The sequence below is a fragment of the Perognathus longimembris genome, chromosome 7 (assembly GCF_023159225.1).
Source record: "Perognathus longimembris pacificus isolate PPM17 chromosome 7, ASM2315922v1, whole genome shotgun sequence".
In the NCBI taxonomy this organism is placed as follows: Eukaryota; Metazoa; Chordata; class Mammalia; order Rodentia; family Heteromyidae; genus Perognathus; species Perognathus longimembris.
Window position 1 is genome coordinate 46,821,967 of NC_063167.1, and position 26,660 is coordinate 46,848,626.

Genomic DNA, 26,660 nt, shown 5'->3' on the forward strand with positions numbered 1-26,660 from the left:
CTAAGGATCATGGTTTGAAGACAGCTTGGGCAAAAGTCTCCATGAGACTCTTATCTCAAACTCACCTCTCAAAAAAACTGGAAGTAGAGCTGTGGCTCAAAGAACTCAGGTACAGTGTCCAGGCCCTGAGTTCAAGCCCCACAACCAACAAAAAAGAAAGAAAGAAAGTATGCTAGGTATGTGACTCATAGTCAAAATCTTAACTATGTAGGAGGCAGAGATCAAGAGGATTACTGAAGCTACCTTGGGCAAAAAGTTAGTTCATCTCAACCTACAAAAAAAGCTCGGTGCTGAATGTAATGGCACACATTTGTCATCCTAAACACCCACAAAGTGTAAATGGGAAGATCACAGCAAGGCCAGCCCAGGCAAAAATGAGACCCTGTTCAAAAATATCAAAGGCACGGGCTGGGAATATGGCCTAGGGGCAAAGAGTGCTTGCCTCCTACACATGAAGCTCTTGGTTCAATTCCCCAGCACCACATATATGGAAAACGGCCAGAAGGGGCGCTTGTGGCTCAGGTGGCAGAGTGGTAGCCTTGAGCGGGAAGAAGCCAGGGACAGTGCTCAGGCCCTGAGTCCAAGGCCCAGAACTGGCCAAAAAAAAAAAAAAAAAAATCAAAGGCAAAGTGAGATGGAGGCATGGCTCAAGTGGTAAAGTTCCTACCCAATAAGCATGAGGCTCTGAGTTTAAAGGAAGGAGGGAAGAAATGAAACCCCAAAGAAGCCATTCATTACATACTAAGTTGGAAAACTAACAATAAACGGCCAAAATATTACTAAAGAACAAGAGTTATTCTAGCAAGGTCTATATAGTATTCTCTCAGTCTCAACTTTCCATCCTTGAAGATGAGGATAAAAACTTTTCTTCTAGCACAAGAGAGTTTCTTTCATAAAGGGTAAATAAGAGTGAGATAAAGTCTCAAGAACTTTCGTGTCTGGGCTGGCTTTGAACCCCTATCAGGTCTGTTTCCTGAGTAGCTAGGATTACAGGAGTGAGCCATCAGTGCCCAGCTGAGGAGAGCATCCTTTAATCTCTTCACTACAGTATTAAAAACTTGCCAATGATGCCAGCCATAATGTAGCAGAAATGAATGTAGCTTATGAAAGTAAACTAGCAATGAAATAGAAGGATTAGGAAAACCCTGCCTAATTGTATTCCTGTTGCTTGCCTCAGATTGTGGCCCCTGCCCCTCAAGAGCTTGGCAAGCAGTGGCTAAAACAGGAAGGACCTCAATAAATCACTTCTACTTAGTGTGGTAGGTGTTAAGATAGGAAGATGCTGGATGCTACAAGAATACAGAGAGGAGGTTTTGGTCTGACCTGAAAATGCAAGTAAGGCCACATGAGCGGCTCTGTTGAGGAGCATGTCAGCAGCATTATCCCTGGATCTCCGCAGTGGTTTCTGGCTGGCCTGGGGGAGAAGCCATAAGTCACTTCCACCATGGACATGTTTCCTGTGGCAGGGATTTGTCTACTGCCTTCTCCAGTTCCACATGGCTGTTTGCAGCTGCCCTTGTCTTGTCTCTATGGGCAGGGGCCTGCAGCTTTGCCATCAACACTCCCTCTCAGGAAGGCTCTTCTTGAGCCCCAGCTCCTCCTAGAAAGCACTCCCTGACCAGCTCTTCTCTGGCCTCTGTTGCCTCTTATCTGTTCTTCTGTAGTGACTATGTGAAAATGCATGTTCCCACCTCCCTGGTTGTCAGTTTCTGCACTCCAGAATGTTGTTTCCCTATGAACTATAATCCTGTCTGTCTTGTACCCCTATTTTCTGAAACGTAGCAGTGGTTTCATTACCAGAGTGGCCTGACAATGTAAGGAGAACCACATGAATTAGAGACACAGAGCATGATAGGCATAGGAAGTTCAGAGACACTGTTTGCTCAGAATTGTTACATGATGGGATGTCAGCAGACAGTGGTGGAATTTATTCCCAGATGCCATTGTATGCCTAGACCTTGAATGTGTGGGTTAGATTGGGAGGGGGCAGCTAATTTTGAATTAAATGTGCATTTCTCAGACATTTTAAACCAAGACTCATAACAATTACATTTTATGCTGACTGTAAACTGAAGTTCACGCCTAGCTTTTGGAGGCCACTGCATTCCTTGGCTCATAGCCCCTTCCTTCATTTCAAACTCAGCAGTGGGAGTTGAGTCCTTCTTGCATCATGTCTCTCTGACCAAGTCTTCTATCTTCCTTTTGTACTTTTGGGGACTCACATGATGTGATTGGCTCAATGTGGGCAATCCAAGATAATCTCCAGGCCATTAACTTTAATCACATATCCACGTTGCCATGTCAGGTAACAGAGACACAAGGTCCTGGGGATTAGAGATGGACTCTTCAGTTGTTCTTTCTCCCTGCCATTTGGAGATTTCTATAGCTCTTATTCTTTCGTCTCCCTCCTCACTCTCCTTAAGGACACTTATTGGCACTAACTTTCATCTGGTGTTAAATGCAGTGAACAATAGTCAACGTTCTTCTTATCATAGTCTATGTTCTAATATAGGAGACAAATAACAAGTAATTAAGAAACCAGATAGTTACAGATTGTGCCATGAAGACTGTAAATAATATGATGAATAGAGAATAATAAGGAAGATTATGTTGATCAGAGAGAACCAGGAAGAGGCTCTCTGATATGATCTGACATAAGTCAGTCAGAGCATATGGGAGGACACAGGCAGCCAAGGGCCTATATCTTCCCAAGAACACCTGAAGGCCAGTGGAAAGGATACAGGTGCAGGGGTGGGAGAGGTCGTGCCATGGCTGAGAGACATTGTATGATAAGGACTTTGGATTATATTCTAACAGCAATGAGAATCCACTGGAAAGTTTTACATTGTGGTCATGTAGAGTGAGTTTCTAAAAGGTAGTTGGTGCTGTAAAAATGACTTCCAAAGGTCAAGGATGGGACATGTTAGAGGGCTTTTATAATCTAAGGAAGAGATGTTACCGGTTGAGACAGTAGGGTGGAAAGAAGGGGTAACTGCTGGTATTGTAGCAACATAGAAACCTGATTGTCATTCACAGAGATAGAAAAGTCTTGGGAAAGAACTGGTTTGGAGAGAGGGGCCAAGAATATGACTTGAATTGGTTAATATTGAGAAGACTGTTAGACATCCAACGGGTAGTGATACTAAGGCCACAGATAGGGGACCAGAGCTCCGAGGCATATTTGAGTTGTAGATCTGCATCTGAGGGGCTTTAGCTGCATCTGAATCTGAGGGGCCAAGGGACTGGATGACATTCCTATGGAGAAAGTAGAAATAAAGCAAAACCTATATCCTGAGTGTGCTAAGGGCCTCATAGTGTTACATTAACAGAATGCAGAAGAGCACCCAGCAGAGACTACACACAAGATGCTTATGCTACTAGGGTCTTCCAGAATGATGACCAGGCTATAGGAGGGGTCAAAGTGACCCTTTTTAGAGCCATATGGGGAGCAAGAATGCTGAGTCTCTGTGAATTAGAAAATAAGACCTTTGGGAGCCGATTAGACCACAGGGAAAATCCCATATGTGTAGATTAGTGCCTGGGCTGTCTTGCTCTATCTACCATGTGAGGACCCAGCTAGAGAGCACCAAGAACCAGAAAACAAGTCTTCATCAGATACAGAATCACATAGCATCTTTTTCATCTTTTTTTTTTTTTTTTTTTTGCCAGTCCTGGGGCTTGGACTCAGGGCCTGAGCACTGTCCCTGGCTTCTTTTTTTTTTTTTTTGCTCAAGGCCAGCACTCTGCCACTTGAGCCGCAGAACCACTTCTGGCCGTTTTCTAGATATGTGGTGCTGGAGAATCTAACTCAGGGCTTCATGTATACAAGGTGAGCTCTCTTGCCACTAGGCCATATTCCCAGCCCTCACATAGCATCTTGATTTGGGACTTTTCAGTCTCAGATGGCTACATGTACATGACCCACCAGCTCCTCTCCAGGTCTTCTGAATGTGTTGTTGTTTCCTTTATTTGTCTGTTTGTTGTTTTGCTTTCTAGTCCAGGCTGCCTGGCATTATACATGAGTGCCACTGCATGTGTCTTCCAGCCTTCTGTTGGCGCTCAGAAGCTTCACTAAAATGGGGGTTTGCATTTTTGCTAAAAGCCCTGGAAAAACTGGGATTCCAGGGAACATTCCTGAATATACTCAAGGCAGTTTATGACAAACCAACAGCAAGCATAACTCTAAATGGTGAAAAACTAAAGCCATTCCCTTTAAAATCAGGAACAAGGCAGGGATGTCCACTCTCTCCCCTGCTCTTCAACATAGTACTAGAATTCCTAGCCAGAGCAATTAGGCAAGAAGAGAATATAAAGGGGATCCAAATAGGAAAAGATGAAGTTAAACTTTCTCTCTTCGCAGATGACATGATCCTATACCTAAAGAATCCCATAGACTCTACCCCCAAGCTACTAGAGCTGATACAAAACTTTGGCAAAGTTGCAGGATATAAAATAAACCTTCAAAAATCAACGGCCTTTCTCTATGCTAACAACCCGAAGACCGAGGCTGAAGTCAGGAAAGCAACTCCTTTTGCAATAGCCCCCAAAAACATAAAATACCTAGGAATAACCTTAACCAAAGAAGTGAAAGACCTCTTTGAAGAGAACTTTAAAAGCTTGAAAAATGAAATTAGGTCAGAACTAAGAAAATGGAAAAACCTCCCATGCTCCTGGATTGGGAGGATTAATGTAATCAAAATGGCAATATTGCCAAAGGCTATCTACAAATTCAATGCAATACCCATTAATATCCCAACACCATTCTTTAATGAAATAGAGGAAGCAATCCAGAAATTCATATGGAACAATAAAAGACCTAGAATAGCAAAAACACTCCTAAGCAGAAAGAACAGTGCTGGAGGAATTACAATACCCAACTTCAAGCTGTATTATAAAGCTATAGTAATAAAAACAGCTTGGTATTGGCACCGGAACAGGCCTGAAGACCAATGGAACAGAATTGAAGACCCAGAATTAAACCCACAGAACTATGCCTACTTAATCTTTGATAAAGGAGCTAAAACAATAGTATGGAAGAAAGATAGCCTCTTTAACAAGTGGTGCTGGCAAAACTGGCTCAACACATGCAACAAACTAAAACTAGATCCTTATATATCACCCTGCACCAAAATCAATTCCAAATGGATTAAAGACCTTGAAATCAAAACAGGCACCCTGAAGACACTAAAGGAAGGAGTAGGAGAAACACTTGGGCTCCTTGGCACAGGACAGAACTTCCTTAACAAAGACCCTGAAAGGCTGCAAATCAAAGAAAGGTTGGACAAATGGGACTGCATCAAACTCCAGAGCTTCTGCACGGCAAAGGACATAGCTCTCAAGATAAACAGAAAGCCCACAGACTGGGAGAAGATCTTTACCGGACATTCAACAGACAAAGGCCTCATCTCTAAAATATATGCAGAACTAAAAAAATTACCTTCTTCCAAAACAAAACTGCAAAGAACCAATAGCCCCCTCATCAAGTGGGCTAAAGACTTACAAAGAAACTTCTCTGATGAGGAAATGAGAATGGCCAATAGACATATGAAAAAATGCTCTACATCACTGGCCATAAAGGAAATGCAAATCAAAACAACATTGAGATTCCATCTCACCCCAGCAAGAATGTCATATATCAAGAAAACTAATAATAACAATTGTTGGAGGGGATGTGGCCAAAAGGGAACCCTACTTCATTGTTGGTGGGAATGTAAACTGGTTCAGCCACTCTGACAAGCAGTATGGAGATTCCTCAGAAGGCTCAATATAGAACTCCCCTATGACCCAGCAGCCCCACTGTTGGGTATCTATCCAAAAGCCCACAAACAAAATCACAGTAATGCCACCAGCACAACAATGTTCATCGCAGCACAATTTGTCATAGCGAGAAGCTGGAACCAACCCAGATGCCCCTCCATAGATGAATGGATCACGAAAATGTGGTACATTTACACAATGGAATTTTATGCCTCTATCAGAAAGAATGACATTGTTCCATTTGTAAGGAAATGGAAGGACTTGGAAAAAGTTATACTAAGTGAAGTGAGCCAGACCCAAAGAAACATGGACTCTATGGCCTCCCTTATTGGGAATAATTAGTACAGGTTTAGGCAAGCCATAGCTTGCCAAGTAGGCCAAATAGCTATACCCTTGGAAACACATAAGATGATGCTAATTGAAATGAACTCCATGTTATGGAAACAAGTGATATATCACAGTTGTAACTACTTTCAACGTCCTATGTGTATGTGTAGTTTCTATTATTGATAATGTTTTGTATCACCTTCCTATGTTTGTACCTACACTATCTCTGTAATCTTACCTGAGTATATTGGAAACCGTGTTTACTGGTATTGGAAGTAGGAAATTCAAAGGGAATACAAAATTCGAGAGACACAGGGTAAAAAAAGAGAAATAACTACAAAAGCAATACTTGCAAAACTCTTTGGTGTAAGTGAACTGAACAACTGGGGGGGGAGGGAAAGGGGGGGAGGGAGGGGGGCATGAGGGACAAGGCAACAAACAGTACAAGAAATGTATCCAATGCCCAACGTATGATACTGTAACCTCTCTGTACGTCAGTTTGATAATAAAAATTTGAGAAAAAAAAATAAAAAATAAATAAAATGGGGGTTTGAAGTTGCTGAGATTCTTCTGCTTACTAATAGGAAATTTATTTTTCATTATAAAAATGACAAACAAAATCTTAACATGGAGAAACACAAACTGCTGCTTTAAGCTCCTCTGAATAATTTGGGTTCTGGTATTTCCTGAATGTATTTTGCATGAATGAATTTGTTTTCTTTTACAAGGAGAAAAACAGAGTTGGATTCCGAAGTTGATTGTTGATGGCACTTGCTGTTAGAGAATGCACACTGGCACTTGTTTTTATAACCACGTGGCTGTTAATTAAAGCAAATTTAGGTAAGGTACTTATATAAACTGATATGCATAAGGATTTGTCCCTTAAACTCTCAATTACAGATGCACTTATGGTAAATGTCCCAAGTGGCCTTTTATAGTCAGTGTTTTGTTGTTTAAATGTAGGGTTCTAGTTCTATAACTAATGCTCATTTTATTTCATTAATTTAATGATTTATTTAAGAGTCCAGTTATATCAATTGCTTTTAAGAAAGTGACTGGGCAACTCAGTTAGGCGTCATGAATGCATGGTGTACATGAAAGTCCATTGTATCACAAGGCTGCTCCAGGGGAGGATGTGATCTAGAGGTTCAAAGCAAGCCTGTGCAGAAAAGCCTACAAGACTCCATATACATAAACAGCAAAAAGGTAGAGTGGAGGTATGGCTCAAGTGGTAGAGTGCCAACTAAACAAATGGGAGGTCTCAAGTTCAAACTCTCATACTCCCCCCCAAAAAAGGACTTTTTTTTTTAAAGATTGAGAGTTTGTTTTTGGTTTTCAAACCCGTTCGAATCAAAGATCAAACATGGAAGACTAAGGGTGAGACTTCATTTTTATTTAAAAATAATTTTCATTATTCTTTACTTGACTTAAATAACTTCAAAAAATTCATCTTGTTAGTTGATCCAAGCAATCCTCCAGTTACTTACTCATCCTGGTAAAACACTGTCATTGGAGGCTCCATATCACATTTGAAAATTAAGAGTGAATCTGTATTGCCCAGATTCTTTTCATTGAAGCTTGTCAGTGAAATGTTTCTAGAAATAAGCAAAGGGCCTCTGTTTTAAACAGGGGCTTAACATGGTATCTAGAATGCAGGATATAATACAGACAACTCCTCTGAAAATAGGAATGCATTTGTGTCATTTATATCATCTTAGTGAAATACTGAAATATGAATTGCAAATCCTAATTTTCTTCCTCCTTTCTCTTCCTTCAACCTCTCTCCCTCTCCCTCTCCCTTTCCCTCTCCCTCTCCCTCTCCCTCTCCCTCTCCCTCTCCCTCTCCCTCTCTTTCTCTCGTTCTCTTTTATTTTTCTGAACCAGGTTCTCATTACATAGCCAAGGCTCTCCTGGAACTCTCAATTCCCCTGCCTCAGCCTCCCAAGTGCTGGAATTACAGGCCCACGTCACTATGTCAGCCTCCCAGATTTCCATCCTTGACACCAATTATACTCACAACAGAGCCTTTTAATATTTTCTTTGTCATAAAATAATGAAAATTATACATCTCTTATATTGATAAAACAATGTAAATGACACATATTTGATACTGCTCATATATGTATTAAGAAAAAGAATTATTCCTAAAAAATCTTCCTGAGGTTTGCAGTAGTCTTTTAAACTGGTCTCTTGTGTTTTTGTTCTTGCTATGAGGATTGAAGTAAGCCATTATAAATGACACACAGCCATGGAAAGCAGTGTGATTTATTCTGGGAAGCCTTTTCTAGTCTGGTGAATAATTTGCTTATAAGAAAGGCTGGTTTTTCCTGGGACTGTGTTCCTGAATGTTCTTCAAATTCTACTTGGTCACCATTTTCCTACTGATAGTTCTAACTAGAGCATTAGTGTTTTGAGAAGGATGCATACTTAATTCAAACACAGGCTTTAGTATGGCTGCCTTTGTTCTCACCATACCTCACTACTTCTTCCATAGCAATGGGGATGATGGGTGGATTTCATTTTACACTCCAGGCTGACATGACGCCCTCCTTCCACCTGCAGATGTATGCCCGGAAGGCGATGTCACAGCAATGCCTTCCCAGGAGATCTCCCTTGGGTCAGCCATCAATATTTCCTGTTCTCTGAAGAACAATATCAGTGCTACCAGGTTAATCCTCTACAAGAACAAGAAAGAAATTGCTTCTCACCGAGGTGATTCCATCAGTGCCCCAGTCACTGATCTCCCCCTGGGGAAAACCGTGTTTGACTGCAAGCTGGTCTCTGCCAACACGGCCAAGAGACACGTGTGTGGAGTCGAGGTCTCAGTTGGAGGTGAATGGTTTTTCCGAATTCCTAAAGAAATGATGGTGCTGGTTGTGTGTTAAGCAGAAACCAGACACAAGAGAGAATTCTTCCTTCTCTCACCACATGATGTATTTTATTTTGATTACTTAGTGACAACCTCCAGAGTAGAATTAGGGTCTTATTTATCCCTCTCCTTTCTTTCTCTTTCTCTCCCTCCCTTCTTTTTTTTTCTTCTCTTTGGTTTCTCCCTCTCCTCTCTCACTCCTCTCTTCCTCTCTCTTTCTCCTTTCTCTTTTCTCATCTTTCATTCCTCTTTATCTTTGCTTTCACCCCCTTTCCTTTCTCTCCTCTCCCTTCTCCCTCCTCTCTCTTTGCTCTCTCTTCTCTCCCCTTTCCCTTCTCTCTTTCTCTTTTCCCTTCTTTTTCCTCTTTTACTTTCCCTCTCCTCTCTCCTCTCTCACTCCTCTCTTCTCCCTAACCCCCCTCTTCTCTTTCATTTCTTCTCTGTTTCCTCCTCTTCACTCTTTCCTTTCTCTCCTCTCCCTCTTCTCTCCACTCTCTTTGCTCTCTCTTCTCTCTTTGTTCTCTTCTCTTTTCTCTCTCTCCCTCTCTCTCGTACTTATTTAGCTGCTGCCCTTGAACTTCAGTGCTGGGAAGGAAATGGATGTCTGCAATCATACCATAGTACCTCTTTGACTTTGGAAGCTGGTCTAAAGCTACAACCTCCTCAGAAGAAGGACAAAGATCTCTTTCAATGTATACAGCTCATACTGACAGTACATGGCTAAACACCTCTCCCCTCCCTTACTTCATACACAGTCATTCTTCCATCCATGCTTACCCCTGATCCCTGGTACCACTTATAGCAAAGATTAAAACAATGACCATACTTATAGTCTTTCCTTGGCTTCTCTAGGAAACTTCCTGGACATGCTAATACTTCAAAGAAGAAAGGGACTTGTATAGTCCCCAGGGAAGCAAGAGTGAGGAGGGGAGCCTAAAAAAGAGTGAAGTGAAAAATAGGTCATGGGAGATGGTTCTGAGATGAGTCTCTAGTGGGTTTCGTTGCCATGCAAACATCATAGAGTACTTTCACAAACTGAATGCTTATGACATCATTGGGCCATATGATCCTATGAGACCACTGCCAAATATGTGATCTGTAATTGACCAACACATCATCATGGGGCACAGCATGGTATAAAGTACTGATGTTACTGAGCTGGTAATAGTTTCAACAGAAAGCGTACCTGGTTACTGGGCCTTTTAGGGACATCCTCAGAAAGAGCATATGAAGCTGTGAGCTTCTGGCTCATGCCTGTAATCCTAGCTATTCAGAAGGCTGAGATCAAATCAAGATTTGAAGCCAAACTGGACAAGAAAGTCCGTGAGACTCTTAACTGCAGTTAACCACCAAAATGCCAGAAGTGGAACTATGGCTCCACTAGCCTTGGGCAAAAAAAAATCTCAGGGACAGCACCCAGGCCCTGAGTTTCAGTCCTAGGACTGTCACCAGAAAAAAAAAAATGATGTAAAAAGGAAATAGAAAATATACTCTAAACTTTTAAAAAAAGACAGGCAAGCAAACATTAATCAAAAATACAGGACAACAAAATAAACACCTAAACTCTAAAACATAGATTTTGAAGGAAAAAAAGAAATAATCATTACAGAAATAATTCAGGAAAAATTTCCCAAGTGGAAAGATCAGCACTCATAGAATATTAACACATTGAGGATCCAGAAGGATGAATGAAATACATCTCAGTGGATGGTAACACATGCTACACACCTATAAGTCCAACTACTCAGGAAGCAAAAGTAGGAGAACGGTGGTCTGAGTCCAGCCTGGGCAAAAGTATGAGACCCTAGATGAGATAAGTGGGTAGACAGTTTGACAGTGTTTATCATGTGAATGGACACAATCTCTCTCTCTCTTTTTTTTTAAAATTCTGTCAGTCATGGAGCTTGAACTCAGGGCCTGGGTGCTATCCCTGAGTTCTTTTGTTCAAGGCTAGTGCCCTACCACTTTCAGGCACAGTCCCAGTTTTCTGGCGGTTAATTGGAGATAAGAGTCTCACAGACTTTACTGTTCCAAATGGTTTTGAACCTCAGATCTCAGCTAGGATTGCAAGTGAGAGCCACCTAAAGCTGATGGCTCTAAATTTTAAGTGTATTTTGGGAGCTTTGTTTGGGTTGATTCATTTGTTTTTAAACAGGTCTTACTATGTAGCCTAGGCAGGCCTCAAACTCATGATCCTCCTCCTTCAGCCTCCCTAGTACTTGGATTAGAGTTATACATTATCATATGTGGCTTAAAGGTTTCTAATACTGACTTGGCTTCACTCTTATGCTAACTTATTATCTCCAGGATGGTGGAGCTGGTACTGGGTGCACCTGCCCTTTTAGATGGTAGAATATAGACAAAGGGTTGGACTTGTCAACCATACCTGGGCTGAACATTGGTTCCACCACCTCATAATTTTGTATTCCTTGATCCTTTGGTTCATCTCTCTGAGTCTTTAATTTTTCTCTTTGATAAAATTCTGATAATAATATCACAGAATACTGTGCTACCTCATTGAGAAGAGCTGCACATAAGATCCCTAGCCTACGACTTGATAGATAGTAAGTGATTAATTGATATTTGCCCCTATTATTACTCTTCTTATAAGAAATTCATGCCTTTAGGGGAAAATTTGAACCTGATGGAATCTGTTTTCACCTAGATTGGGGAGGATTTGTGAACTTGTTGGTGAATCTTAACAATTCAGACTGCAATCTCCCCCACGTGATATTTCGAAATGCAAAGTCTTGCTATTTCTTTCTAAAGTTGTTCCAGAGCAGCCTCAAAACTTGTCTTGTGAACAGAAGGGAGAAAATGGGACTGTGGCCTGCATGTGGAGCCCTGGGCGAGACACTCATCTAAACACCAATTATATGTTACAGTGAGTGGAGACTGCATACGGATGACCTTTTAGCTATGCCTAACAGTCCATCTCTACCAGGGGGAAGCAGAATTGGATTCTCTAGACAATTAGATTCCGAGAAAAAATAATTCTCAGGTTCATCAATGCAATCTCATTTAATCACCCAAACTGGGAGATGTAACCTCTGAGTCCTGAGCTCCCAGAGTTTCCTTTGGGTCACCAAGGCCCAAATAAAGGATGCTTGTCCCTGCTCTAGTTGTAGTCTTGGAGTTATAACTCTCTCTTGTCATTGTTTTTCACTAGCTTGGAGAGGTTTCTCTTTAAGACATAGTTGGCTTATGGTAGAGTCCACAGGGGAGATTCTGTTCCTTGGAGTAGATTCCACAATCCCATCACAGACTGAGCTGATGGGCCCTGTAGCTGAGTGTGCAGGACTTGGGGAAGAGCACATGAATGACCACTGCTTTAGCCGCTGAGATACCAGGAGCTGACATTACTGTGTAGTAGATGATGCAGTGGTTACAGAGTCTTCAATAAAGGCTGAAACTCCCCTGGGGAGCCAAAATGACAGCCTTGACTTTCAGAATTCAGTGTAGGCACATTTACTCATATATATGAACATCAAAAAATAAATATGTTATATCAAAAAATGGATGAAATACAGTTTTATTTATGAGAACACAATGCAAATATTCCTGTGGTGTATCTCCTATTAACACTAAGCTTTAAAAACTCTAAAGTTTTAGAGGTTGTAAGCATGGCTCAATTGATAGAACACCAGCCAATGAACAAAGCGTCAGGTACCAAGATTGAATCCCAGTCTTGGAACAAAGGAAGGAAGGAGGGAAGGAAGGAAAAGGAAGGAAGGAAGGAAGAAAGGAAGGAAGGAAGGAAGGAAGGAAGGAAGGAAGGAAGGAAGGAAGGAAGGAAGGAAGGAAGGAAGGAAGAAAGGAAGGGATAAAAAAATTCTAAAGTTTTAAATGTTTTGTTCTTTTATACTAAAAAGAGAAAGTAGCTCTTAAAGTATTGTGCTAAATGCAATTGTGTTTTGTTTATAGGTTAAATGGACCAAAAAATTTAACTTTGCAGAAGCATTGCAATGGGCATTACTGCAAGCGCCTGGACCTTGAAGCCAGCCTTACCCCTGAGTTACCTGAATCCATGTACACAGCCAAGATCACGGCCACCAATCGTCTTGGAAATTCCTCTTCACTTCTGTCTACATTTACATTCTCTGACATAGGTACATTTCACCTCACCTTTTGGCATTGTTGTTCACTGACACATGATACTTATTTTAAAACCATTCACAACTTCATGTGTGCACACACACACACACGCACACACACATGCACTACTGTTGAGACCTGAACTTGGAGTCTTGTGCTGTTACGTGGCTTTTCTGCTTAAGGCTGGTGTTGTACCACTTGAACCATACCTCCATCTCCAGCTTTTCTGGTGGTTAATTGAGGATAAGAGTCTCATGGACTATTATGCCTAGCTTGGCTTTGAACCATGATCCTCAGATCTCAGCCTCCTGAGTAGCTATGCGTACAGGTGTGAGCCACCAACACCCAGCTGAAATCATTCATATCTTCTGTGTGTAGTTATAAGAGGGATAAAGGCTAATGGTAAGTAGCTTATAGGCACAGGGGAGAGATAAAAGTTACTGTGATGTAAGTAAAAGGCACATAACTCTAATGAAGAGATGGTTTTACAAATAAACTCTACTAGAAAAATAGATGCCTGACTTCAAACCTCATGAATTCATCTATCACCTATGGTATCATTCACTGGAAAGAGACATTCAAGGAGCTTAGTTTAGGCTGGGCACAGTGGTCCGTGCCTGTAATTCTAGTTGTTTAAGAGATAGAAATGAAGAGAATAACTGTTGAAGGCCAGGGAAAAAAGTTCATCAAATTCCGTTTCAACCAATAGCTGAGTATGGTCCTGTGCATCTGTCATCCCATCTATGAGGGAAACTGAACCAGGCAAAAAGTTCATGATGAGATCCTATTGCAGCAAAAAACAGTTGAACATGGTAGTATGCACTTATCATCCCATATACTTCAGGAAATGTAAATGGGAGGATTGTAGTCCAGACCAACTAGGGGAAAGGTGAGATCCTGTCTCAGAAATAACCAGAGCTAGAGCTGGGTGATCATGGTGCATGCCTGTAATCAATCCTAGCTACTCAGGAGGGTGATATGTGAGAATCATAGTTCAGAGCCAGCTCTGGCAAAGAAAAGTCCATAAGACTCCAATTAGCCAGTAAAAAGCTGGAAACTGAATTATGACTCAAGGCTCAAGTGGTAGAGAGCTATCTTTAAGCAAAAAGGAAAGGCTCAAGGTCAGCACCCAGGCCTCTGAGTTAAGCTCCAGAATCAGCATGTGCACAGGCACATACACACACACACACACACACACACACAGAGAGAGAGAGAGAGAGAGAGAGAGAGAGAGAGAGAGAGAGAGAGAGAGAGAGAGAGAACTAAAAGGGCTGGATATGGACCATGAAACCCTGAGTTCAAACCTCAATAGCACCAAAAAAAGAAGAAGAAAACAGTATTTTATCCCAATGGCTACTCCATAGTCCAGAGATTAGATGTGTGTGTAATTTCTGAGCAAGGTAAAAACTATAAATAGAATTATCGAAGGGCAAAAACATATTGCTCTGAAAATACCCCTATCCCTCTCATCAGCTTAAAAGCTGGTCTCAGCTAGTGTAATTGGTCCAATTGTACCAGAAGCCATTTTCAGACAGCCCAAATTCTGGCCAAACCAAATAATCCTGGGCTTCTGGGCTGCCTGAAGTTTCCACCTCCCCCTGGGAGTCTCTCTTCTCCTTTCCTGCCACTCCTCCCTTCATACATACTGCTACCTATGCATCTGCTCATAGGCATTCACTGAACTCTTTTCTCCACTCTTCTCCCCATCCTGCCTTGTATCTCCTCACAAATACTCATCTCTCAGCCACCTTCTCTACTACCCCAGCCCCCTGTTCTATTCTTCTATTCCCACTGCTATGAATTTTCCTACCAACATTTCTTTACCTCCTGAGGCAATCACCACTAGCCACCTCTGCCTTCTCTGCCACTGGAACCCTTGGGATTGGCACATTGGTTTTCATTAAGTTATGAGCATAAGCAAAGCCAACACATCCACTAGCTCATAAACATAAAATTGGATTAAGGGATGTGTAGGTAAAATCAACTCTTTTTTCTTATAGCTCATGTAAGTATATAAGGTGATTACTGACTATAGTCTGACTTGTACTTTTTTTCTTTGTCTTGGTCACTAGTGAGGCCTCTCCCTCCATGGGACATCAGAATCAGCTTTCTCAATGCTTCTTCGAGCAGATGCACCCTTCAATGGAAAGATGAGGGCTGGGTATTGCTCAATCGACTTAGATATCGGCCCCATAGCAGCAGGTTCTGGAATATGGTAATGTTCTTTAAAGGGAAGGGGACATAATTAAGGGGTTCTCAGTATTGTTGCGCAGACTTCTGGCTTACTGTATGAGAAAAATATGGATTTGGGAGTATTTAGCCTGACTACAAATGAGTTCAAGACCAGCCTGAGATATGTAGTGAGACACTGTTGAAAGGAAGGAAGGGAGGGAGGGAGGGAGGGAGGGAAGGAGGGAGGGAGGGAGGGAGGGAGGGAGGGAGGGAGGGAGGGAGGGAGGGAGGGAGGGAGGGAAGGAGGGAGGGAGGGAGGGAGGGAGGGAAAGAGAGAGAAAAGGGAAGGGGAGGAGGAAAATGAGGAGGGAGAGTAGGAGAAGGGGGAGGATCAGGAAGGAGGAAGATACACAGCCTGAAGGTATACCTTGGAGATCTATCAGATAACCATGTATACTTCTATTTATTAAGAAATACCAGTCAGTATGGTAAAGACACATCCACATCCATGCTCATTGCTGCACTATTCACAATGGCCAAGTTGTAGAAACAGCCTACATGCCCTACAGTAGATGAGTGGGTTTTTTAAAATGCAGTATATATACACAATGGAATTTACTCATCCATTAGAGAGAATAATATATGTCACTTGCAGGGAAATAGACCTAGAACAAATCACGTTGTATGAGATAAGCCAAGCTCTGAGCAACACATGGCATAGGTTTTTCTCTCATATGTAGAAGCTAGATCTAAACTATAACTGGACATGATAACTTATACAAGACCCTAAGCAATCACACACAAGCAAACAGGCTGAAGGAGGATACTCTTAGGGGAGGAAACCTGAAGACATACCTCTTCAGAACATCTAACCTGCTATTTATTAAAACACATTCTAGAAAATAGAAGCATGAGTTTTGTTGTTTGTTTTCCTTTTCAGTTTTTTTGGGGGGTGGGGCAAAAGGAGGGTGCAGAAGTGGAGGGAGGAGAAAAATCATGATATCCAATAAACACTGGCTACTCTGGAGGCTGAGCTCTAAGGAGCTCAGTTTGAAGCGAGCCTGGGCAAGAAAGTCAATGAGATGTTTATCTCCAATTAAGCACTAGAAAAGCCAGAAGTAGAACTGTAGCTCAAGTGGTAGAGCAGTAGACTTGAGCAAAAAAGGCTCAGAGATAGTGTCCAGGCCCTGAGTTCAAGCTCCAGGATTGGACAAAAAAAATCACGATCACTAATTCTGAATTTTTTAATATTTTCTTTTTTTTATGTAGTTGTACAAAAGAGTTGCCATTCAATAAAGCATTTCATGAATACAGTGCATCTTGATCTATGTCACCCCTTTCAACATTCTCATCCACACCTTCCCCTCACTTTTCTTAATTTTTAGGATATATATATATAATACCATATTATATATATAATGATTCTGAATTTCTTAACTCACAGGTTTTTGTAAACCAATATTAATTTTCTACAGTTATTTTTAAAGAATTTATTTTTCCTTATTTTTCTACCTCCTGCCCCCATTATTGTGTTTTAACATTTTTTAAACATTAGAAAGAGGGGCTGGGGATATGGCCTAGTGGCGAGAGAGCTCGCCTCGTATACATGAGGCCCTGGCTTCGATTCCCCAGCACTACATATACAGAAAACGGCCAGAAGTGGCACTGTGGCTCAAGTGGCAGAGTGCTAGCCTTGAGCAAAAATGAAGCCAGGGACAGTGCTCAGGCCCTGAGTCCAAGGCCCAGGACTGGCAAAAACAAACAAACAAAAAAAAAAAAACATTAGAAAGAAATATTACAGGGAGAATGTCCACAAAACCTTACAGAGAACTAAATATTCCAAAGAAAAGAGATATATAATTTGATATAATAAATGAATAACTTTTTGCAATAAAAAATTCGATTCTAATTCCTTCCAGAATTTTTGTAAAACCCAATGACTGATGAAAATCACAAAAGATCGGTTCTACAGGGGGCTGATACTTAGGATGGATTAACTAATGAAAATTTCCTTTTGAAGCCAGTTGTATGTCTGTGTTAAAACATTCATCATATGCTAACTGTAACCAAATGAATAATTATTTCTAGTGTAGAAACCTCTCCAAGGCTTTTGAAAATTGATAGTTTTCAACTTTCAATTCTTAGCTGATTTCATGATCCCCCTGGGAACCTAAACAGATGAGATCTGTCCCAAGAGATTTTGTTTCTGCTTTTGCTCTTCAACAAGAAGTTATTATTCTAGGTTGACATATTCTCAGTAACCAGTCACTGATACTTCTCACTGAATAGTGGATTTGAAGAGTCAAAAAGGTCACAGGTTCTGGTTTCTCCCTTTAAAAAAAAGTCGGTTGTGGGGCTTGACCTCAGGGCCTGAGTACTGTCCCTGAGCTCTTTTGCTCAAGGTTAGTGTTCTATCTACCTACCACTTTGAGCCACAGCTCCACTTCTAGTTTTCTGGTGATTATTTGGAGACAAGAATCTCGCAGACTTTCTTACCTGGGCTGGCTTCAAATTACAATCTTCAGATCTCAGCCTCCTGAGTAGCTAGGATTACAGGTGTGAGCCACCAGCGCCTGGCTTGGTTTCTTCCTTTTATGTTAAAAGTCTTTATGTTAATTTGGTATAACCAATTTAAAAAACACCTTATGTGTCCAGCTATTCCATTATGTTCTTCTATGAGATTAACTGACTAGTTCTCATAAATACCATGTGGTATTTGTCACTAGGGGTCAAGCAAGGATAGATGGAAAGAAATTCAGTAAGATGCATCAACACATGGTAGACTGGACAGACCCATTTCTGATTCTTCTTCAGCCCAATAGAGAGACTATAAGTTAGCATAGTTTATGGTGCATTTCCAGTAGCCAGAAGAGTATGAAATGATAACATACAAAAAAGATTAGTGTTTGAGCCAGGTGCTGGTGGCTCAAGCTGTAATCCTAACTATTCAGGAGGCTGAGATCTGAGGATCAAGGGTCAAAGATAGCCCAAGCAGGAAAGTCTGTGAGACTCTTATCTCCAATTAACTACCAGAAAACTGGAAGTAGAGCTGTGGCTCAAGTGGTAGAGCACCAGCCCTGAGCACAAAAGCTCAGGGACAGTGTCCAGGCCCTGAGTTCGAGCCTTACAACCAACCAAAACAAGCAAACAAAAGATTAGTATTTGAAGACATGGAAATGCTTATTACCCTGATTGATGATTATACATTGTATACATTCATTGAACCATAATGTAACCCATAAAAACATACAAATATACATTCAATAAAAAAATCTTTTCTGATTAAAGGTTAATATCACAAATGCCCAAAGAAAACATGATTTGCTGGATCTAAAGCCATTTACAGAATATGAATTTCAGATTTCCTCTAAACTACATCTTTATCAAGGAAGCTGGAGTGAGTGGAGTGAATCATTGAGAGTACAAACACCAGAGGCAGGTAAGTGTTGGGGAAGGGGGAGGGAAAAGAGTAAACACAAAGAGAAAACATAAGGATTTCCTCAGAATAGAATCTCAGAAATACTGGTACTGAATTTTAAAAATATGACTGCCTTAATTGATGCTTAATCAACTTTGACCAGTAAATTTTGGCATTAAGCCATGAGATTGTTCAGGGACATATGTATATTGATAGAATTTTTAGCAGTAGATAAAATGCCACTCATCACAAGTGTACTAACTTATACCTTGTAATGTTTCATTAAACTCTTTCCCTATTTCTCTATGGTCTCCATAACTCTGTGATTCTACACAGCTATAAACTAGCAATGAATCACTCCTTTCTCTGTAAACCTTGATGAATTTTATCATTTTTTATTCTCTGATACTTAAAAAGACTCTATAAGACATACTTAAACTTGAAAGTAAGCTCTGAAGAATATATATATGTGCATGTATGTATATATATTATTTTCTTTTTTGGGTACTGAGGATTGAACCCAGGATACAGTACTTGCAAGGCAAGTGCTTTGCTACTGAGTTACATCACAGCCCTGAAGACAATATTTTAAAATAAAAGCAATATCCAACAATATTTCCTCCTTCAAATATTATAATATTGCAATTCTTTAAGCTTTTGGTGCTCAGATGAACATACCACACCCAACAGCTATCAAAAGTATATCAGGTATAATTTTGGGTCTGATGGACTTTTTGCTAAATATTATGATTTTATTGGTGTAAAGCAAACATTTCATTGAAACACAAATACTTACATAAACTTAATGTCCGTATTAATGGATCTTTAAAGAAACAATAAGTAGCTGTTTCACCAGAAGCCTGTAACTCACATCTGTAATCCTAGCTACTCTAGAGGCTGAAATCTGAGAATCATGGTTCAAAGCTAGATGAGCAAGAAAAGCCTGTGAGATTCTTATCTCCAATTATCCACCAAAAAGTCAGGAAGTGGAAGCTGTGGCTCAAGTGTTAAAGCACTAGCCTTGAGTGAAAAAGCTAAGTGACAGTGCCCAGGCCCTGACTTCAAGTCCTAGTACCAGGGCATGCATACACACACACACACACACACACACACACACACACACACACACACACACACACACACACACACACCTATCTGAATATTCATTTTTAAGAGCCAGGTTGTTCAGTCAGTGGGTGAGAAGTGGGCAGAGCTGGTGGAGGAGCTGCTTTATCTACCAGGACTGTCTGATTAAAAGATTAGCTTCTCATTACAAAGGTAACCTACATCCTCAAAGACCCAGTGGCTATTGATCCCTTTCTTGGAGCTGTGTCGGTCAACAAGATTTTTTTTTTTTAAGGTGTTTTTTGTTTTGCTTTTTTGCCAGTCCTGGGGATTGGACTCAGGGCCTGAGCACTGCTCCTGCCTTCTTTTTGCTCAAGGCTAGCACTCTGCCATTTGAGCCATAGCTCCACTTCTGGCCATTTTCTATATATGTGGTGCTGGGGAATTGAACCCAGGGCTTCATGTATGGGAGGCAAGCACTTTTGCCACTAGGCCATATTCCCAGCCCCGGTCAGCAAGATTATTTACATTTCAGAATGGCTAGGTATGGACCCTTGAAGAGGTCCTCTACTGGCTTGTGCTAGTAAAGGGATAAACTAAACAAGTTCTTACAAACATGGTAAACTTCTGGAAACATCATACTGTGCTTTCACTAATGTGGAAACAATTATTTGACTGGCTGACGTAAGTGGCTGATTTTCTGTCACTGAAATATCCAAGCAGCATTTTGAAAGCTCGCCAGGGTGCTGCTATGCCCAGAGAAGGCCATGTTGAATGCAAAGCAGTAACTGACCAGGGCCTCTCACAACATTGTGTAAGTAGCTGTAGGGTTGTTGAGTCTGGGATTTGCAACGCATCTTTAAATTAACATCTTAATTTTGACAACCAATGTTCGACAGTGCAAGAGTGACTAAAATACACAAAGTTCCCATGGAAACCCTAGATCATTGTGAAATTTGACATGAATTGGAGCTAAGGTGATAGTCCTGTTACTGATGTTATAAATGGCAGTTATGTACACTCCTGTTGCCAAACGTGAGAGAAGAGACACACATTACATAGTTACTCAAGTACATAAAAGTGTAGGAAAGATAATTTATTAAATTAAACATGAGGTATTCTTAAGAAATAAGCAAAAGTACACTGAATTCAATTAAATCTTATTAGTATAATGATGAGGAATGTGTGAGTCTCATGTTAGATACATGGTGAATCAATTTAAAATATTCAAGTTTGAATAGTACAGGTAAAGGAGAAAGAAGTAAATCAAAATTTTATACAGATACACTGGGAGCTGGTGGCTCACATCTGTAATCCTAGTTATTCAGGAGTCTGAGATCTAAAGGATCTTGGTTCGAAGCCAGCCTACAGTTAATGAGCAAAAAGCTGAAAGTGGAGGTGTGACTCAAGTGATAGAGTGTTAATCTTGAGCAAAAAAAAGCTAATCAAGAGTTTGAGGCCCTGCATTCAAGCCTCCGTAGCAACACACACACACACACACACACACACACACACACACACACACGTCTAATATTTTAATGGAAATAAAATAGTATATCAATACCTCTCAAAAAAATCCACAATTGGCTGGGAATGTGGCTTTGTGGTAGAGTGCTTGCCTAGCATGCATGAAGCCCTGGGTTCGATTCCTCAGTACCACATAAACCGAAAAAGCCAGAAGTGCTGTGTGGCTCAATTGGTAGAGTGCTAGACTTGAGCAAAAGAAGCTCAGGGACAGTGCTCAGGCCGAGTTCAAGCCCCAGGACCGGAAAAAGAAAAAATCCACAATTAATGCCATGATATAAAACAGTTCGTAATTTTTGTAAATTTGATTAGAGGAAAAAAACCCATTGCTTTTGATCTGGAACTTCTTAATGTAAGAAAATTAATAATCCATGTTTTTGGAATTCCTCCCAATGTGCAAGAATCTAAATGCTTTTTCCTGAAAATTATGAATGTGTGCATATGTGAAGAAGCCTTTTAGTGGCATTCTTTGAACTCTTATGGTTTTGGTAATCAATGCCACTTAGAAATAATGTTTCAGAGGCATACAAGGTCCTAAAAGAGCATTATACCTAGCAAACCATTTGTAGAATAATCTTATTTTCTTCCTATATTAATTTCATTTCTCTATATTTAAAATTAATCTATTTAAAACATGACAGTGAATCACCTCTCACTTTTTGATAAAATGTCTCAAATTAATGTTGATCCATTTGCTTCCTGATTGTCATTATAATCCAGAGTTTTGCCTTTTATTTTTCTTTTCTTTCTTTCTTTCTTTCTTTCTTTCTTTCTTTCTTTCTTTTTTTTTTTTTTTCCGCTGTTAGTCTTGAGGCTTGCACTCAGGGCTTGGGCGCTATCCCCAAGTTTTTTTACTTAAGGCTAATGCCCTAGCACTTGAGCCACAGCTCCACTTCTATCTTTTTTGGTGCTTAACTGGAGATTATTGATTAAGAGTCTCATGGACTTCCCTGCTTGAGCTGGCTTGGAACCATAATCCTTAGGTCTCAAACTCCTGAGTAACTAAGATTACAGGTATGAGCCACCAGCTCTTGACTGAGCTTTGCCTTTTTTTTTTTTTTCTCAAATTTTTATTATCAAACTGACGGAGCTTTGCCTTTTTATACATAGTCAAAGTAACATATATTTTTTTAAATACCTCATGACTTAGGTTTTGTTTGTAAATACAGATAAACAATCCTTAATGTTCCATATTTTACATCCTAGTCCGTGGTAGTTATTAACAGGCTGATAAATACATGGCATCATGTTAGACTGAACTCTAAAATAGGGACTTGCAAATTCTTGTCATTCTTATTCATATTTAGTAAATACCTTTTTAAAGCATTTACCTCTTAGCTTTACAACTCCTTTGAGACAAGGCAATAAATCTAAGGTCCTATGAAATAAACCTCAGTCATAGAGTATAGCAACTCACAATGGTCATGATTCAGTCGTGGGCTGAGAGCAGATCCAGGAGACCATTTCTTTCCTCAAAGTAAATACCCCAAACTCAACACACAACGAGCACCTTGCCCTTACCTTGCTCTTACTACACTCCATGGGCTCCCTTTCTGTCTCAATCTCCCTTTCCTCAGTTTGATCTCTCTGTGGCTTATTGTTGGGCTGTTCACTCTTACTCTACACCATGGTTTTCACCCTTCACCACTGTTTCGGTAATCAGTTTCTTTATGAAACACTAACTGATGTAAACTTAAAAGGTGTGAAGTTTTTTTTCACACTTCTTTCTTTTAACCCTTTGAAGGTGTACTCATGTGTAACGACATTTAAAATATTACTCATAAGCTTTTTTTAGGTACTCTCTAAAACTGTGAATGATTTATGATTGAGCTCTTTCTCTTGTGGTTTTTTGATGGTTAATTGGAAATAAGAGTTACATGGACTTTTTTTCTTCCCCAGGATGGCTTTAACTCTCGATCCTCAGATCTTAGCTTCCTGAGTAGCTAGGATTATAGGTGTGAGCCACTGGTGCCTGGCTCAAAATTAGGTTTGAATACAGGTATCACAGCCCAGAGACTGTGCATCAAGGAGCCCAGGAGGTGAATGGCTCCTCTTTGTCTTGATGCTCTGAGCAGGAATTGATCAGGAGAAGGCAAAAATAAGCCTACCATGTTTCATGTGGCCTGCTACCTGCAAGTTCTCAAGCAAGGCCTTTGCCATATTTTCCTCTCGGTTCAGGTCTCCAATCTCACAGTAGAGAGTTCTCCTCTTTTCCTCAGTGTCCACTAAAACAATGATAACAACAACAAACAGACAAACATGCACAATCCTACTTTCTCTTGTTTAGCTTGTTCTTAAAGGATATTGGTGTATATCAAATGGAACACTGGAAAAGATTTCATCATGACATTTCCACATACCTCACTTTGCTCAGATTCACTCCTTTATGACTTTCTCATTCCCTCTACTCCTGCCCCTTGAGCTATTGCTTTCTGCCCTGTGATTCCATTGCTGATCTCAGAGGCCTGCACTTGGCTTGACTTAAGATGTGAATGCCAGTCTGAGAAGCAACACAGGGCCCGGCTCTGCTTTGTGTACCACATGTATTGTTTTTGTAGAGTCCTGTGATCTCAGCATCCTAGGAAGAATGTGTGCCTAGGAAGTGGCTGAAAACCGTCTCCTTTCTTTGGTTGCCTGTGCCTTTTTTCTTTTTCTATCTGGGCTCATTTGTACATAGATGTCCCAAGTCTGCTTCCTGGGCCACACTGCAAGGTGCTGAGGAAGTGGTTTTCAGAATGTTTACTGGGAACTTGCCTCTCAGTTTTCTCTGCAAAGGTAGATAGAACCTTTGGGATGGAGAGATTGGGGGGGAAAAGGCATTAGGAAAGAACAGAGAGGATGTTTAAAAAAAACAAAACAAAGAAAAGAGGACACAGCGGCAGAAAAAAGTGACAAAGGCAGAGAAAAAGCATCAAGAGGCCTGGAATAGAAGGATCATAGAGAAAGCACAACATTTCTCAGAACCAGGCAATTGTGTGACACAGAGCAAGAACTGTGGACTGGGATCACATGTTCCTGTGGCTTCTAGAATTCATAGTTCTGGGCCATTGAACTAAGTCCCTTAACCTCTCAGCAGTTCCAATTTCAAAGGATGAGAACAAAAACTGCTAGAATTGCTGAGAGCTTGCCAGGTGCTATTACTCTTTTGTTTAATTTTCAGGGCAGCCTATATCATGTGATATAGAGAAATATTCTAGTTTGACAGATGAGGAAGTTGGCCAAAGGTCACGGTTGGTGTGTGTTTAAGATCACAGAGCCAGGTTTGGCTTGTAGACGCCTGCCAGGCCCTGTGCTCACAACCACTGTCTGAGCTAAGCCCTCACTGAAGCTCTGTCATATACTCACGGGCTGTGACATGATTGTGATGGGCTGCCATCCAGAAAGGGCTGCCATGTTGCCTCCCCAGCTTCCCCCTCAAGCCTAGTTTACTTCTGCAGAAGGATGCACCCTTGGCCAAAACTCAGGCAAGCAAGCACACAGAGCAGGCAGGCTGCTCCCCATCCATGCCTAGTACAGCAGATTCTGCCCCTCTGCTCAAATTGTCCCAGCTCAGGTTCATGATTGACTGCTGTGAAGAAGGTAAGATTGCATTAAATGGCCATTGGGACAGAGTCCAGGCCCTATTCAAGCCCTTAGACTGAGCAAAGAAAGGGACTTTGAGATAAGACTAACAGTACACAAGTAGTCTAAAAACATATACCCTCTGCTATTTTCTTGAACAATCTGAGATGCCTTAAAAAAAAATCTTACATTTCAAAAAATCCTTATCCTAAAGAAGATTTTCCCCCCTTTCTTTCCTTGCTGATATTGCCTTAGCAGAATAATTAACAAGGCTGGGAACATGGCTTAGTGGCAAGGGTGCTTGACTCCTATACATGAGGCCCTAGGTTCAGTTCCCAAGCACCACATATATAGAAAATGGCCAGAGGTGGCGCTGTGGCTCAAGTGGAAGAGTGCTAGCCTTGAGCAAAAAGGAGGCAGGGACAGTGCTCAGGCCCTGAGTCCAAGGCCCAGGACTGGCAAAAAAAAAAAAAAAAAAGAATAATGAACAAGCTACCAGACCAATGTATGATTTTTATTTTTGCCAGTCCTGGGGCTTGAACTCAGGACCTGGACACTGTCCCTGAGGTTCTTTTGCTCAAGGCTAGCACATCATGCATGCTAGGCAAACACTCTACCACTAAGCCACTTTCCCAACCCATCATCTTAAGTTTTGTTTTTTGTTTTTGTTTCTTTTTTTTTGTCAGTTGTAGGGCTTGAATTCAGGGCTTGGGTGCTCAATCACTGAGCTGCTTTGTGCTCAAGGCTAGCACTCTACCATTGAGCTAAAGAGCCACTTTTATATGAACTTTTAAGCAACCCACTTTGATAGAAGAGATGACCTTCACAATTCCCTCGCTTTTATTTTCTATTTTCTTCAAACTCTTTTTTTTTTTTTTTTTTTTTTTGGCCAGTCCTGGGCCTTGGACTCAGGGCCTGACCACTGTCCCTGGCTTCTTCCCGCTCAAGGCTTAGCACTCTGCCACTTGAGCCACAGCGCCGCTTCTGGCCGTTTTCTGTATATGTGGTGCTGGGGAATCGAACCTAGGGCCTCGTGTATCCGAGGCAGGCACTCTTGCCACTAGGCTATATCCCCAGCCCCTTCTTCAAACTCTTTTAATGCTATTTTATTGGCAGCTGTATTAAACAATTAGTATGAAACACAAGTTTGGATAGGGAAGTCTCTATGAATCTATGAATTAGTCTCCATATGAGTTAGTCCCACAACACCCAATTAAAGCCATTGTCCCTATTACAACAATGAAGGACATTAGAATTGAAGGCAGCACTACCTTCCATTTTCTAACAAGCTAGCAAGAGGGTCATTTACATCTGGTTCTGCTCTATTTAACCACAAAAGCCCCAAGCAAATGTCCCCCACAATACCAGCAGACTTCAGCTCTAGCAGGGCTGAGAGCAGATGCATTCCCATCTCCTCAGAAGATGGGCTTTCCCTGCACCCAGGTACATTTCCCAGGAACTTGAGTGCTCCTGCTGCCTAGAGAGGAACAGGGCTAAGTTAGAATGAATGGATGGTGATTTAATGACTAAGGTGGCTTTCATCAACCTCAGGAAACAGTAGTGACACTGTCCTTGGATGAGGGTAATCACGCATGCCATGCCAGCAGGATCCATGGTCCATCTCAGAGGGAAGGAGACAATCTAAGGTTTGGGGCAACCTGCTGCACATGCATAACAACTGCTTTTATTTAAAGTGCAAACAGAGGCTGGCAATGTGGCTTAGTGTTAGAGTGCTTGCCTAGCATGCATGAAGCCCTGAGTTTGATTCCTCAGGAAAACAAACAGAAGCACTGTGGCTCAAGTGGTAGATCACTAGCCTTGAGCAAAAGAAGCTCAGGGCAGGCTGGGAATAAGGCCTAGTGGCAAGAGTGC

At 41.1% G+C, this 26,660-nt stretch overlaps 1 protein-coding gene across 2 annotated transcripts in view; it reads left to right on the forward strand.

Moving 5' to 3' along the window:
- Positions 1-6,848: 6,848 nt before the first annotated feature.
- Positions 6,849-26,660, forward strand: part of Il12rb2 (interleukin 12 receptor subunit beta 2) — a 64,087-nt gene continuing 44,275 nt past the window's right edge. For both annotated transcript variants that reach the window (XM_048351545.1, XM_048351546.1), the window contains exons 1-6: positions 6,849-6,924; positions 8,647-8,916; positions 11,723-11,837; positions 12,878-13,062; positions 15,121-15,263; positions 18,509-18,659. In XM_048351545.1, coding sequence (XP_048207502.1) covers positions 6,849-6,924; positions 8,647-8,916; positions 11,723-11,837; positions 12,878-13,062; positions 15,121-15,263; positions 18,509-18,659 — 940 coding nt within the window. The remainder of the gene's footprint in view (positions 6,925-8,646; positions 8,917-11,722; positions 11,838-12,877; positions 13,063-15,120; positions 15,264-18,508; positions 18,660-26,660) is intronic.